At 31.6% G+C, this 15,113-nt stretch overlaps 4 protein-coding genes across 4 annotated transcripts; all 4 read right to left on the bottom strand.

The window, feature by feature from the left end:
• Positions 1-934: 934 nt before the first annotated feature.
• LOC103484945 (protein DETOXIFICATION 27-like) lies at positions 935-4,916 on the bottom strand. Its single transcript, XM_008442345.3, has 8 exons — positions 4,526-4,916; positions 3,890-4,431; positions 2,947-3,033; positions 2,719-2,775; positions 2,363-2,601; positions 1,649-1,767; positions 1,407-1,496; positions 935-1,303 (listed from the first exon to the last, which is right to left on the bottom strand). Exons 1-8 carry the CDS (start codon positions 4,790-4,792, stop codon positions 1,241-1,243), a joined length of 1,464 nt encoding a protein of 487 aa, XP_008440567.2. The 5' UTR covers positions 4,793-4,916; the 3' UTR covers positions 935-1,240.
• Positions 4,917-9,719: 4,803 nt separating this feature from the next.
• LOC103485342 (protein DETOXIFICATION 26-like) lies at positions 9,720-10,408 on the bottom strand. The gene is made up of 3 exons (XM_008442893.3): positions 10,322-10,408; positions 10,152-10,208; positions 9,720-10,027 (listed from the first exon to the last, which is right to left on the bottom strand). Exons 1-3 carry the CDS (start codon positions 10,372-10,374, stop codon positions 9,769-9,771), a joined length of 369 nt encoding a protein of 122 aa, XP_008441115.2. The 5' UTR covers positions 10,375-10,408; the 3' UTR covers positions 9,720-9,768.
• A 69-nt stretch (positions 10,409-10,477) lies between these two features.
• Positions 10,478-11,629, bottom strand: LOC127150529 (protein DETOXIFICATION 27-like). Its single transcript, XM_051088401.1, has one exon. It carries the CDS (start codon positions 11,036-11,038, stop codon positions 10,478-10,480), a length of 561 nt encoding a protein of 186 aa, XP_050944358.1. The 5' UTR covers positions 11,039-11,629.
• A 1,515-nt stretch (positions 11,630-13,144) lies between these two features.
• On the bottom strand, positions 13,145-13,633 carry LOC127150528 (vegetative cell wall protein gp1-like). The gene has a single exon (XM_051088400.1). It carries the CDS (start codon positions 13,631-13,633, stop codon positions 13,145-13,147), a length of 489 nt encoding a protein of 162 aa, XP_050944357.1.
• Positions 13,634-15,113: the final 1,480 nt, after the last annotated feature.

Genomic DNA, 15,113 nt, shown 5'->3' with positions numbered 1-15,113 from the left:
AATTTCTCATCCGAATTCGTAGCCATCGGAGTTGTTGATCGTAATGGGGAAGTGGTAGATAACTGAACTACTTTGAAGTTGATAGGATACGACGTCGTATTTCGTATTTCCGTTATATTGGAAATGGAAACAAATTAAATTGTCGCTGTGTTAATAAGTTCAATTTTTCTTTTTTTCTTTTTTGATATAAATGTTGTTGGTTTACTTTTCCTTATTGCCTTAGTTTTAATTGCGATTGTTTTATAATTAATACCACATGGCCACCTGATACTAGCCCTCAACCCAATCTTACCTTCATTAATTAAAATTTGGAAAAAAAATTGCAATGCTAGCTATAGGTGGAAAAAATAAAATGCTACAAACAATCATTTTAAAATTTTATATATATAGGAAATACAATATAATTTCCTATTCATACATGGATCTAAATTTTGATATTAAATTTTAGTTAAAAAACTAATTTACACCTCTAACTTAACTTCAGTGATAGTGTAATGTAATTGTGAAATCTAGTGTACCACCTTGACAAAGACGGATGGGGTTCTCAATCACAAAAGCTTCAATTTTTTCTTTAGAAAAAGACAAAGAAAAAATACCATAGAATTCAAAAGGTTTATAATTTTATTAAAGAGAATGAACCTGTGTTAGATGCAATGAATTTGAGAAATAAGCCAAGTTCAGCTAAATAAGAAAAATAGTTTTATCTGAATTTTAAAAAGATAAAATTTTAAACTAAAGTCAACTATTATTTATACTTTTTTTAGTCCATCATTTTAAGAATTTCCCTTTAAATAGAGATTTTGTTTGGATAGACAATTTAACTATTATTTACTTGAACATCCTTTCTTAAAATCTATTAATGAGGAAATTTATGAGAAAATGTAGAATATTTTAATCAATTGGAGTTTCTAAAAGAGAGAACTTTCTGCTTGAGTTTCTGTCAAAGTAAAAGAGTTATAGAAAATGATAAAATTAGAGCAATACTTAAGTATATCAAATACACTATTTAATTTTGATGTATCTCACTCTATCACTCAAAACAAAATATCAAAATATTATTTTAAAAAGATAAAGCAAATTTGTCAAGTGAAAAATGATATTGAACAATTTTATATCCAAACAAGCTATTAAATATGGTGGTTTGAAAGGCAAGCTCTCAAATATTGGTAGCAATATGTCATTTGGGCAAGTATTATTTACTCCCATCAATGTTCTTCAAGAAATCAAACAACGATAGTGTTCATTCTTTTGGCTCAAATTTCTTGTCTGTCCATCTCTCTACTCGCAAGCTAGCTTTTTTAGCCTGTGCACATTACCAATCCATACATCCATAAACATGTAACTTCAAATGTAAATCTTATACTAAAAACACTTATATAACATATTACGTACTGTATATTCCATACCTCTTCTTCCCAATCACATCGAATGGTAATGATGAGCAATATCAATGTTTGAACTCCTGTTCCTCCAAATATCATTCCCATCCAAATTCCCTTCAATATGTATATAAGTCAAACTCCGATCAAATATATTTTTTTATTTATACTTCTCATTTTTATATAATTTCATGTAAATGGTAGCTTTTAACTCAAAGAAAAGAAAAGGAAAAAAAATGCACAGTATAATAAGTGGGTATTATATGTACCTTAACTCCAAGGTCGGCAAACGATTGCAACAAAATTCCAAGTGGGAGGCCGATAATATAATAACAACCCAAATTTATATAAGCCACGTAAGATTGCCATCCTGACCCAACTGCTACTCCTGTATACACACACACATACATTGGCGAGTTAATTAAAGACCGAAAGAAATATGTTTGAACTCTGATGAGTCTAACATGTAGTTACTAAATTTTAAAATATTACCCATCTAGTTTTAAAGTTTTTAGTTTAATTTTGATTTGATACTCAATTTTAAAATGTTATAAATTTACTAACCTTTGAATTTTGTTTTAATTTGATCCGTTTGAGCATTAAATTTTTACTAATACTTAGATTTAAAATTTTAAGTCATAATTATATTAAATTAATCAATAAACATTGACATCAATATTTATAAGTGAGTATTTAATAAAAAATTGGAGTTAAAATTGAAACAAAACTAAAATATCTCAATGGTGTAAACTTGTATTATTGTGATACTTAAGAGGGAAGATCAAAATTTAATAACTAAATGAGTAAAATCAAAAAGACTAAATAGAAACTGGACGAAAAAAATAATTTTTAAAAATATATTTAATTAAATATATGTTGATAGTATATACCTTTTGACAAAATTAAATAATGATAAGTAATTATAGAAAAACGAAAAGAAATGAGTAGTAATGAAAAAGAAGTGTATAATTTGTGTAACATACCAGAGAGAATTGGTTGAATGCTGTTGAAGAGAATAGTGAAGGCCAAAAGAAGATTGAGTTTATCGACTTCTTGAAGAACATCAGGAGTAGAAGAGAAAATGAGGCCAAAGGTATCGTGAAAGATGAAAATTAAACAACAGAAGAAAAGACCAATTATTAATGATGTTGCCGATGCCACAATTGTTGCAAACTTGGCTCCTTCTCCATTGCCTGCTCCGAGCTCATTTGCCACTCTTACTCTGCAGTGTTTTCAAAATAAAGGTTTTAAATTAATACAATTAATTTTCCAAAATAATTATAAGAATAAATATTAATTAAGTAAGTAAGTAAGTAAGATGATGTTATTAATTAATTACCCTACACCCACAAAGAAACTCAAAGGAATCATCATTTCCCATCCGTTGATGCTCATGCTGCAATAATAACCATAAAATATAATCAACCATAAAAATATATACCATTATTGTGTTCTTCTTAATCTGTCGGTAGATGATAAGGTGTTGCTGGCAGTCCTAATTAATTGGTGAGATGATTGGTGTAATTAAATAATTATATGATTAGAAAGATTGAGAGAAAGAAGGAACCAGATTGATAAAGCATCCACCATAATCTCGGCGTTCTTCAAGTTTCCAGTGACCACTATTAGTATTCTGTAGTACCAACTTTCCAAGCTGAAATTTTATCATTATTTTCCAAATCAAAATCTCATCCGTAATGATCTACAAACAAACGTATACAAAATTAAAGGTGATCATGATCGTAAATAATGTTAAAAGCTAATTAACAATTCTATCATTTACGTATTATCAAAATGTTGTAAATATGAGGCAAAATCGTATTGAGATCAAGTATAATATTAAAATAAATAATAAATTAAAGTTAAAATTTTGAGAAATCCACAAAATCCCATTGTTTAGGTAATTTGAGTTTTGAAGCTTAAAAGTAAGGTTCCTCGGGAAAGAAATTACCTTCTAATAACTATATTATTTACCATTTATATATAATGATATTCATATTTAAGAAAAAAAAATTAAAAATCTTAATTAATGTAAAAAAAACAAAACATGTTTTTTTAGTGGAAAATTGCTATGGATGGTAAAAAAAAAAATGAAACAATTCATTAAATATAACCAAATTCATCAAACTCTTTTAAAAATTTTCCTCTTTTTTTTTTTTTTGTCATTCATAATAGTTTTATAACTATTAGTTAATTTAAAGTTTAATTGAGTCAAATCGAAATTTAGAGTTGAAATTGACATTTGCTCTAAAAATTAAACAAAAAAGCAAAAAAGAAACAAAGTGAATCTAATGTTTATCAACTGATTAAAAGATTATTGGAAATCAAAATATTATTGGTAAATAGTTAAAAGTAGAAAAAATTACTAGTTTGTGCTTTTTTCTTATTAATATTTTTGAGAAAACACCAAGATTATTATATAGAAAAGAGAATTAACACCAATATTTATTTAAAACTTTGGTGTGTTCTTTTAGGTTGTTTTAGAGAGAGAGAGAGAGAGAGAGAGAGACCATAGCATGACGCCGGAAGCAGAAGAGAGCTTAACGAATTCCCAGAGACCAGAAAATGCATCGACGGAAAAGCCAGTCCAAGTGAGCCGACAACCGCCGCATACAGTGTAACACATCAGAATAATTGGCATAACCAACCAACCAATATTACAAGCCACCACAATTCCCTCAACACCCATTTTCAATTCAACCACAAGCACCCAGCAAGTCACCAGGTGCAACAGAAGCGCCGCCACCGCCGACCATACAATCGGCCACACCTTTACTTGGCTCTGCATAAACCTCTGCAACGGATAGTAAAATGCTATGCTGAAATGAAAAGGAAGAAACCATATGGATAAAACACCAGCTTTTTCTGCCAATTCATCAGGCTCTCCGATCAGCTTCAAAATTGGAGACGCAAATAAGAAAATAGGCGTCAACAAAACACAGCATAAGAACAGAACAATCCATGAGCGCTGCAAATACACTCCCAACATGTAGTATTTCTTCGCCCCATAGGCTTGCCCACATAGCGTCTCCAAAGCACTTGCCATCCCCAACTGAAATACCAAGTTTCAATTAGGAAAAAAAGAGAAAAAAAAAAAACCCAGAGTAATGGGTGTAGGAAAAAAGAGTCGTGGCCTGAAGGTATACCAGAAGTCCCATGTCGAAGCCGATGACGACATTAAAGGCGATGGAAAAGGCAGCGAGGTCGAGGTCATTTAAGTGGCCGGCGAAAGCTTGGGAGATGACGAGGACGGAGTAGGTGACAATCCTGCTGAAAATGGAAGGGCCGACAATTAACCATAGTTTCTTGGATTCGATCCAAATGCGTGTTAGAAGATGATCTTGATGATGTGGTTGAAATGTTGAAGTAGAGTGTTGCAATAAAGGAACATTATTTATTTGCTGGTCGCTCATATCGTGAAAATGGTGGGAAAGAAAAATCCTTGTTTTGTGTGGTATATAGGAGGATATCCAACTTTCTTTTGGTCTTGCTCTCTTTAAACACCGGATATCATCAGGATTTATTGAACATAAACATCACTCAACTAACACGTGGCTCCATAATTGGTTATATTTGTAACTCGATAAGGGCTGCTTCTGTAGATGACGATAAGGGTCGTTTCAGTACTTTAATGAAGTATGTTTTCTACAAAATAAATAACACTCAGCGATTGATATACGTGAGGAAACTGTAAAATTATGAACTATTATTTGTATATCCTAAGCTTCAATTAAACATTTATCTATCCCAAACTTAATATTCTACTTGGGTGGTTTTGAACAACTAAAATCATTATGTTGATTTTGAATTTGGTAAATTTTAGTTGAAAACAAAAGAAAAACAACTTCTTTTATTAGTGGATTTTGAGTCCCGTTTTCAATTTTATTTTCTCAGATTTCAGAAGGTTATATATTTTTACTTGAGTTTATTAACGTTTTAAAAGTTTTCAGAAGAAAATCAGTTTCGATATTTTATCCTTAAGTTCTTATTAATGGTCACTTTAGTATATGACATTATCTTTTTTATTTAAAATAGTTATGATATATTGATGCAAAAATAGTAAAAAAAACAAAATTAATTAACAGATACTAAAAGTAAGGAATAAAAATGAGTATTTAATCTTCACTTTTAATTGTAAAGGATTACAATAAGTATATAATAGATATTAACACCAATAATTAAGAGTAACATTAATTAGCTAACCGGGATTAGTTCCTAAAAAAGTGAACATCAAAACTCATAGACGGAATAAAAAACTTAGATTCAAGATCTAATAAATAAATAGGCTTTTTTTGGTACATGTGTTTATTTTTTAACTCTCAATTTATAGCTGTATCACAACCAAGAATATATGACAATATGTCAATTTTTGGTTGTGATACAGCTAATAAATAAATAGAATTTTTTGTACCGTTCCTTCTGTTATACATATATAGTCTTTTGTTAGATAGATATATAAAAGTTGAGAGTCATGGTAGTCATGCGACCTCAACTATCAGCCTCAAATCACCTATCTGGCTATCCATTCAATATATATATATATATATATAAAGAAAGTTTAGGTTTTGTTGTATAATTATTTAGATTTTATGTCTTGATAATTAATTAAGTTCATAAATACTACACGTACTTAATAAGTTTCTTTGTTTATTCTAGTTAGGTGAGTATCTTAAAATAATCAATCTACGTTCTGAAAACCCTACCAATTAATGTTGAAGTAGTTATGCTGCAAAAGAGGGAACATTTGTTAATTTGCTGCCTGTGCTTCCCCATTGTCTACAAATGGTGAGAAAACTTATTTCGTAAAATCAATATTTGAAGGAGTCTCTGTATACGTTGGAGCATAAAAGCATGAATGCTTTTTAATTGTAATCGTACTGATTATTAGTTTCAATATATAAACTTTTAAATTATAGGTTTTACGTAATCAAATAAAATTTGAAAAACGATTTAAATTGATGTATTTATAAAAATTTAATATTAATTTACATGGATAAGGATATTAGTTTAGGATATTGAATTATTATCTAGAAGAGAGTGTAAAATGGATATGTATTTGTTGATTTGTTGTTTTTGTAGAAATGATATTTAAAAAAAGTGTAAAATGCAGTTAAAGATCAATATTTTAAAATCTCAAATGATAATATGTCGATGTTAGATTTCTTAAAAAATAGAAAGAAACCATCAAATCATATTAGATATATGTGGATGTCGATATTAATCGTATAAGAAAATTAAGGTAAAACTTAGACCAATTAAAATATTTTTAAACATTACGCATTTATGAAATTTATCTTTTAATAGCTTAGAATATTTTTTAAAGTTTAAGATTATTTTATAAATTTTTGAAATTTTAAGAGTATTTTTTATCCAAACTACAAAGTTTAGAGGTATTTGAAATCTAATTTAGGAAACTGGTTTTTTATTTTGGGATCATTGATGGTAAAATTTTAACTTTATTAAAACTGATGGGGATCGTGTTATAGGGAGAAATAATCTAAACAAAAACTACTGAGTATATCTGTATAATGTCTTAATTATAGTTTATATGAAAGCATTTGGAATTGGAGGCTTTTGTTGAAGCATTAAGGAGAAATACGAGACTTTATCGAACTCCAGTGTCGTATTGAATTAAAATTGATATTCATACTCAAATTTCTCTTGTATATACAATGTGATAAGAGAAGAATTAAGGTTTGAAAATGTATATTTTGCTGACTATTTTCAAAAAGGAAGAATTAAGGTTTCATAATTGGGGAAGATTTCGAAACTATATAATCATTCAACAGTATATATATATTTGAAATTTTTTCTAGACCATATTATATGTTGGAAAATTCTAATTTCATGCATCTTTATATTCCTTTGTAATTAGATTATTCATTTACCGAGAGTTTAGTTTTTAATTAATTACTTTTTATTATAATTTTGGTCTTTCCCCAAGTCAAGAAATACGCGTTATAATTCTAATACTTTTAATATTATGGTGAAAAGTTCAAATGGACTTGACATCTAATCTTCATGAACTTTAAAAGTAAAAATAATTTCATGCACATCTAATCATTCTTATTCTTACAGTAAATCAAAAATTATAATAATATGATCGATAGTTCTAAATCTTTCGATGCACCCATTATAATTACAAAAATTTTGACAAAGACATATTAAGTGTTTAAAAAAAAAAAAATCGTTGTTTAGACATTAAAAAGAGTTGGTAAATAAAACGTGGTTTAATTAAAATAATATTGTTGAAAATTCTACTTCATAACTATAACCACGGATTCATATACAAACAAAAAATAAAAAAGAAAAGTCAATATTTGCATGTATGATTGTCCTTAATTATTGTCTTTTTTTTTTTCTTCTTCTTATTATTCAACTTTACGTGCTATCAAAATATAAAACGACTTGTTTATGCTTTGTTAATGATGGAAACGACAAATATGTCTTTTGCAAAAAAGAAAAATTCTAACTTTCTTTTTTCTTTTCTTCAAAGTGTTGAGTTGAAATTTAGGCTTAAAAAGAACTTTTCATTTAATGAAGTGAGAGAAAAAAGGTGTATTAAAAGTTTTGAAAAGTCAAAATTTAATTATGGATTAGCTTTATAAGGTATATGGGTGTTCCTGTATTAAAATTTAAATTTCAATAAATTGTACTCCAACTTAAATGGTTAGCAATACAAGTTTTCTTTGATATTATTATTACAAATATCGATATAATACAAAAAAATCTATATCTAAAATTGAAAATTTCTAATACGCAGCAATATTGTTATTATAAAATTTAAAAGTATAAATGATAAACTTTGACGAAGTTGCATTCAAAAGTCATGAGAATGGATATTTGTCGGAAAAGCAAAGATAAAAACTCATTATTGATATGAACAATTGATGAAAAGCATAGTCGACGACTCGATTGTACTACATTTTTTCAATACAAACAACCTTTTGAAATGTTGAACAGTACAAATAGAAACTTACTTGAGTCCTCTATTATATATTGTTTTAGCATCTTCATTGTATGTTGATTGAAATATTGAAATAGAAATGATTATGTTAAGTACAATTTGGTTACAAGTCGTTTGCACGACCCTCTTTTTATTATTTAATAAAACAATAAATCGTTTGAAAAAATCATTCCACACATGAAAAGAAAAATTAATTAAAGAATTAGGTGGAATGCATTAAAATAGGTGTAACATAGGTTGCTTGAACGTTGTTATGATGACATACTTTTAAATTACTTGATCACACTTCAATCTCATAAAATATCGACAATTAAAACTCGTTATTATAACATTATTTTAGAAATATTCTTGGAGTGTAGTCTAGGTTATTTTAATTTCGAATGTTCAAACAACCCAACAATCCAGACTATCTAACCTAGTTAAAGTTTGATTAAGTTAGGTAAATTTTTATTTTAGTTTGGTTAAATTGTTTATGTTTTTTTTTTTTTTTTTCGAATTGAGTTTGAATTACATTTTTTTAAATTCAGATTGATCCAAAGATCTTTTTTGATTATTTGAATCGGTCCAAGAAAATCTTCACTTCTTCAATCCCTTGTGAAGAAAGATTTATATGAAAATTTTCAAACCCAGAACCCCAAGTGTGGATCCAAGTCCAATCCAGGGGCAACAAACTGACTAGCTCGACCCAATCTAACTCCTTCATAAAACAAATTGAAGATACATCTATTTTTTTAAAAAAATTAGGTTACTCATGTGTTGGCCAGAATCCCAATCTAATATAACATTATATATTTTTATGTATTATAACTATTGAGATTAAGTAATAAACCATAATAATTTAAAAATTAAAAAAAACAATAATGATAATGAAACCAAATCTTCTCATTGCCTTGGCAAAAACTTCTGATCTGTCCATTTCTGCATCCGCAAGCTTGCTTTCTTAGCCTGCCAATTTTTAAGTGAATGCTCAATATTAATAATGATGTCAATGAAATTTAAATTTAGTAGGTATATAAAAATGGGTATATTTAGACCATACCTCTTCTTCCCAATCACATCGAATAGTAATGATGAGCAATATCAAGGTTTGAATTCCTGTTCCTCCAAATATCATCCCCAACCAAATTCCCTTCATCATATAATACAAAAATAAACGTATAACTAAATATAAATGTAGATTGTTTGTATCACTACATGCATGAAATTGTATTATTGTGTTTTTATTTATACCTTAACACCAAGGTCAGTAAACCTAAGCGTGAAAATGCCAAGAGGCAAACCAATGAAATAGTAGCAACCCAAATTTATATAAGCTACATAAGATTGCCAACCTGATCCAACCGCCACTCCTATATATTTACATCACACAGCAAATTAAATATTTATGAAAAGCTAGGTAATTTTGAAATACAAATTAGTAAGTTATAGTAAAATTGTCATACCGGAGAGGACTGGCTGGACACTGTTGAAGAGGATAGTGAAGGCCAAGAGGATACTAAGTTTATTGACTTCTTGAAGAACAATGTCGGTAGAGGAAAAAAGAAGACCAAATTTGTCGTGAAATATTACAATTAAGCAACAAAAGAGAAGGCCAATTACTAATGATGTTGTTGATGACACAATGGCTGCAAACTTGGCTCCTTTTCCATTGCCGCCTCCCAGCTCATTTGCTACTCTTACTCTGTTTCGTTCGTTACAATCAATAATCAATAGAATGTGTATTTCATTATATAATTTGAGAAAATAATTAAGATTGGGATTAATTTAAGATTCTATAATATATATTAGTAATTGATCTTTTTTACCCTGTACCCGCAAAGAATGCTAGTGGAATCATAAACTCTAATCCGTTGATGCCCATGCTGCAATCACAGCAAACATTCACCACATACTCAAATGATGATTTGAGTGTTTGTTTCAAATATAACAAAAATAAACCAAAATGATTTAAGTGAAAAAAGAGATGGAGAAAGACCAGATGGATAAAGCATCCACTTCAATCTTGGCGTTCTTCATATTTCCAGTCATCACTATCAATATTTTGTAATACCAATTCTCTAAGCTGAAATGAAATTCATCAATTGCACATCCTGATATTAACGAACTGAGAAAGCGAAAAGAAATGTAAAGTTTAGATTAGAGGCAGAGACCATAGCATAACCCCAGAAGCAGCAGAGAGCTTAAGAAAATCCCAAAGACCAGAAAGGGCTTCGAGTGAGAATCCAGTCCAAGTGTTAGGACAGCCACCGCCGGCGCTATAACCCATCAGCCCAATCGGCAGAACCCACCAAGAAATATCACATGCCACCGCTATCCCCACTACTCCCATTTTCAACAAACCCACAAACACCCAACTCGCTGCCACGTGCACTACAAGCCCCACCACCGCTACCCACATAATCGCCCTCGCCTTCACTTGACTCTGCAGGAATCTCTGCAATGGAAAATAAAACGCAAAGCTAAAATGCAACGGAATTAGCCATCTGGCTAAACCCCCCGCTAGTTCCGCCAACTCATCACCCTCCCCTATCGCCTTCAGAATCGGCGATGCGAATATGAACACCGGCAACAGTAAAACGCAGCACATGAACAGAACCATCCATGAGCGCTGCAAATAAACTCCCAGCATGTAGTGCTTCTTCGCCCCATATGCTTGCCCACATAGTGTCTCTAATGCGCTTGCCATACCCATCTCATTTGAGGCACAAAAAAAAAAGAAAACAGAGTATAGTTTTAACAGGGGAAGAATTAACTCGAAAAGTTGAAAACTGAATGTTGAATGTTTGGTTTGGTACCATTAGTCCCAAATCAAAACCGATGATGACGTTAAGGGCGATGGAAATGGCGGCAAGATCAAGGTCACCCAAGTGGCCGGCGAAGGCTTGGGAGGTTACCATGACGGAGTGGGTGCTCACTCTGCTTAAGATTGCAGGGCCCACGATATACCATAGCTTCTTCGATTCAATCCACACTCGTCTTACAAGATCCTCTGAATTTTGATCGTCGTCGCCGTCATGAGATTGTAATATCGCTGTTGATTCTTCCAATAAGGGAACGCTTATTTGCTGATCGTGGGCCATGATCGTAAAATTTCCTTTTGCCGAACAAGAATGAGGGGAGGAAATACGGTTGTTGGAGTTGTGGATGATAACAATGTGTGTGCCATTTTTAAAAGCGTAAATTTGGTAGTAGTCTACAATTGTAAAATTTTGTAAAGCTTGGGTAAAACAAAAACTGCAAATTTTAAACAAATTTGAGGTAACGTTAACAATATAAAACGAGACAAAGTCCACATCGACATCTTCTATCTCATTTACATCGGACAGAAAAATATTTGGGTGCATCAACTCCTATCTTTTCACCACATATTTGTTAGTAATTTGTAATTTTATTTTTATGTGTCTTCTTGTCCTTCTTTCTTTACTTATTAAGAGTAATAATTAATAAGTTCGAAAAGTGATATTTTTTCGATAGGTTTGAATTTAATTAATAGGAAGAAATGAAGAAATTGACGAGCTTCCCCATATTCAATTGAATATCAACTCATAGAAGGGCCTAATTGTGTAAACCCTTAATGAACTCTAGAAAATTAATCCATCAATTTAGGAATGGTTTATGCATTTTCTCTAAAATTTATTATATTAATAGAAAACTAATTGGAACTGAAATGTCCATTTATGTTCTTGTAAAAAAATTTGTTTAGTTTTTAAAGTATTTTTATGTATGATGAGAGTGAAATGTTTCCAGGGGAATTCATCGTAATATGCAACCTACAACTATATGTTCTTGTTTGTCTTCTTTTTCATATTTCTTCCGTCTTCAATTATTTTTCTAGGAAACTAATAGTAGTTATGGGAGATAATGTGAGGGACAACTGCACCAAATAGCCAAAAAACAAAATGTGATTTAGAAAAATGACGCAATATCACCAAATGGCTAATTTGCATACTATGTAAAGTTAAACAATGGAACAAAAAGAAAAATACTTGTCCGGTCAAATCTCTATAAATATGGAGTATCTCAAACAATTCTAACAAACCTAAAACAAAATCTAATATAAATAAACCACCCCAAATCTTCTAAATTTTAATTTTTAATGAAGCAAAATTATATCAAACCTAACTTTAGTTACTTCTTAAACAATTATCCCGAATTATTATTGTTAACACTTCCAACGAAACAAAACTAGAAATTCTTCAAAACCAATTTCTCCATGCCAAACCCCAATTGCACAAAGCATCATTCCCAGTTGATTTAGTTGAATTTGCTATATATGCAAACCTTACTCTTTTTATTTTTATTGAGAAATCGATCCTTAATGTGGTTTAATTCCCTAATCGTTATTCTATAGTTCTATTGATGAAGACTTAAAGATCTTGCTCTCTTCTTTAGTAAAGTTTAATTTCAACTTCTGAAGAAGAAATCGATTGAAAACGTATCTCATAATTCACTTCTCTTTACAACCACACTGAACAAAGAGACTAAGATTTCAAACATATATATGAGAAAAGAAAAAACTCTTATTCATCACTGATCCGATCTACAAAGAATTCAAATATAATCAACAGAAGAACAATGAATACTAAAAAGTAACCAAACCTATCGAAATTACAAAACCCAACTCCCTAAAATCTGAAACATCAAAATAATAATAATAACAATGAAATTATGTGAAGGCAGTAGTAGTGTAGGAAAGAGATTTTTTTTCAAAAAACAAAAAAAGCAAAAGAATTCCTTCAGCCATCACTCCAATTCACCTCCAAATTTAGATCTCTAAGTTGACCCAACGCATCAACGTCTACGATAAAATCACTGCAAACAGAGTACCAGCCAAAGCGATCCCCAACGTCGCTGCTCCGCCGATGTGCGACGCCGCTCCAGCTGGGTTATCGGCCGGCGGGCCTTGGGGTGCTGGTGAAGGCACCTCGATTCCGGTGGGTGAAGGAGGAGAAGCAATGGGTGGAACAACAGGACCACCGGAAGGAGTAGGAGTAGAGATTGGAGTTGGGGTAGGAGCAATAGGCGCCGGAGCTGGAGCAGGTACCACTGGTGCGGGTGACGGAGCATCCGGAGCGGGTGAAGGCGATACCGGAGTCGGTGAAGGCGATGGTGCTCTGTTTGGTGTTGGAGTTGGAGATGGAGGGAGAACGACCGGAGAAGGCGCCGGTGTGGCTGATGGAGGAGTTAGAGGCTGTGGAGAACCCGGTGCCGGCACAGGCGCCTGAGCCATACATAACCTCGTCAACAAAGCAAAAATCACAACGAATCGAACCCCGGAGAATCCCATCGTCTTTATCGGGAAGAAAAAGGGAAAAGAAGATTTGTTTTGCTCAAAACAGAGTATCTCGGAGAAGGTAGTGAGAGTGGAAGAGCCAAACGATGCGGTTTAGAAAGGAACAATTCGCTCACAGAATTCACTTTGCTTGTTTTGCTTTGTATCTCAGTAGCGGGTGGTAAGTCTATATATATAGCCTTAGCATCTCATAAAAACCTTCTACAAGAATCAGATACATGTGGACCGAGTAAGCAAGCTACTAAGATTCCAGCACGTATACGCGTTAGGCTGATCAAATCGCAGTTTTGCATTTGAGAAATTTCAGCCGTTGGATCACCCACGCGTCGGTTAGAGGAATGTCGGTGGGGGCATACTTGTCTGTTCCTTTCCGTATGGTACCACTACACCTCCTTGCCAGAGGTGTTGCAAATTTTCTGAAAAAAGTTGGTCCAGGGTGTCAAATATGGACACACGTGGCGAAAATCCCATTCGAGAAGACTCGCCTAAATTTCAATCCTATGCATTTATTTCCGTTGATTTTATATTTGTAGCCGTTGCGTTGTGTCAAGGGGAGGGAGAGAAATATGGGAGTTTGGTAACCGCCAGAAAAGGAAAATAAGGAGAAGATAATTATCAATTTGACCTCCACAAAATAAGGCAATAAAAAGTTAGGATAAGAGAACAAATTTAAATTTAAATTTAAATTTCATAATCACTAACATTAGTTGAGTTTAGGGTTGGCAAATAGAGCAAAACGGGAACGGACAGTGCGACATTCCGTTTCTATCATGTACGGTGGTGGGGATTCCTCCTACAAGAATCAAGTCCACCCATTCCTGAAACTTTAATGTCATTTTAACCGAATTTTAATTCTTAGATAAGAAAAATGACATTGGGAATTATTTGGAAAAATTTTTTTTAAAAAAAAATTATGAGAGAATTTGTGTGTTACATTTTGGTGAAGTACAGAGGAATGAGAACTGGCAATAGCTGGCTATAGTTTTATTTTATATATTACAAAAAGTAAGAAAGGAAAGCGTACACGTTTTGAGGAATGTGTGGGTTTTATCATATATTTAAGTAAAGCAATTTTGCTGCAAATTTGTTGTTATTATGGTTGTGGTCTTGAAAGGAAATGAAATGGGTGGGGGTTTGAATAATATTTTGGTTTAACTTCTCTTTTAATTCAAATTTGTATGGATTCTACTATCTACTTTCTTTTTAATCCGAAAAACTTAATTAATTTTTAAAAAAGAAAAAAACTTAACCACGAAGTTAGTGATTGGAGAGAAATAAATAAATAAATAAATAAATAAAAGAATGGATATATTAAAAAAAGGTTGGACTGAAAAAGTCGTAAAATAAGAGAGTTGGTGACCTAATTCACGGCCATGATTGAGTAGTTGGTTTTAACGCGGAGTTGATCACACTCACTCTCCACTACCTCGCGGCTGTACTGCCAAGTAAGCTTTCCCTTTTGCAGGTAAACCTT

This window comes from Cucumis melo, chromosome 8, assembly GCF_025177605.1.
Source record: "Cucumis melo cultivar AY chromosome 8, USDA_Cmelo_AY_1.0, whole genome shotgun sequence".
In the NCBI taxonomy this organism is placed as follows: domain Eukaryota; kingdom Viridiplantae; phylum Streptophyta; class Magnoliopsida; order Cucurbitales; family Cucurbitaceae; genus Cucumis; species Cucumis melo.
This window is presented reverse-complemented; position numbering and strand designations above follow the sequence as displayed.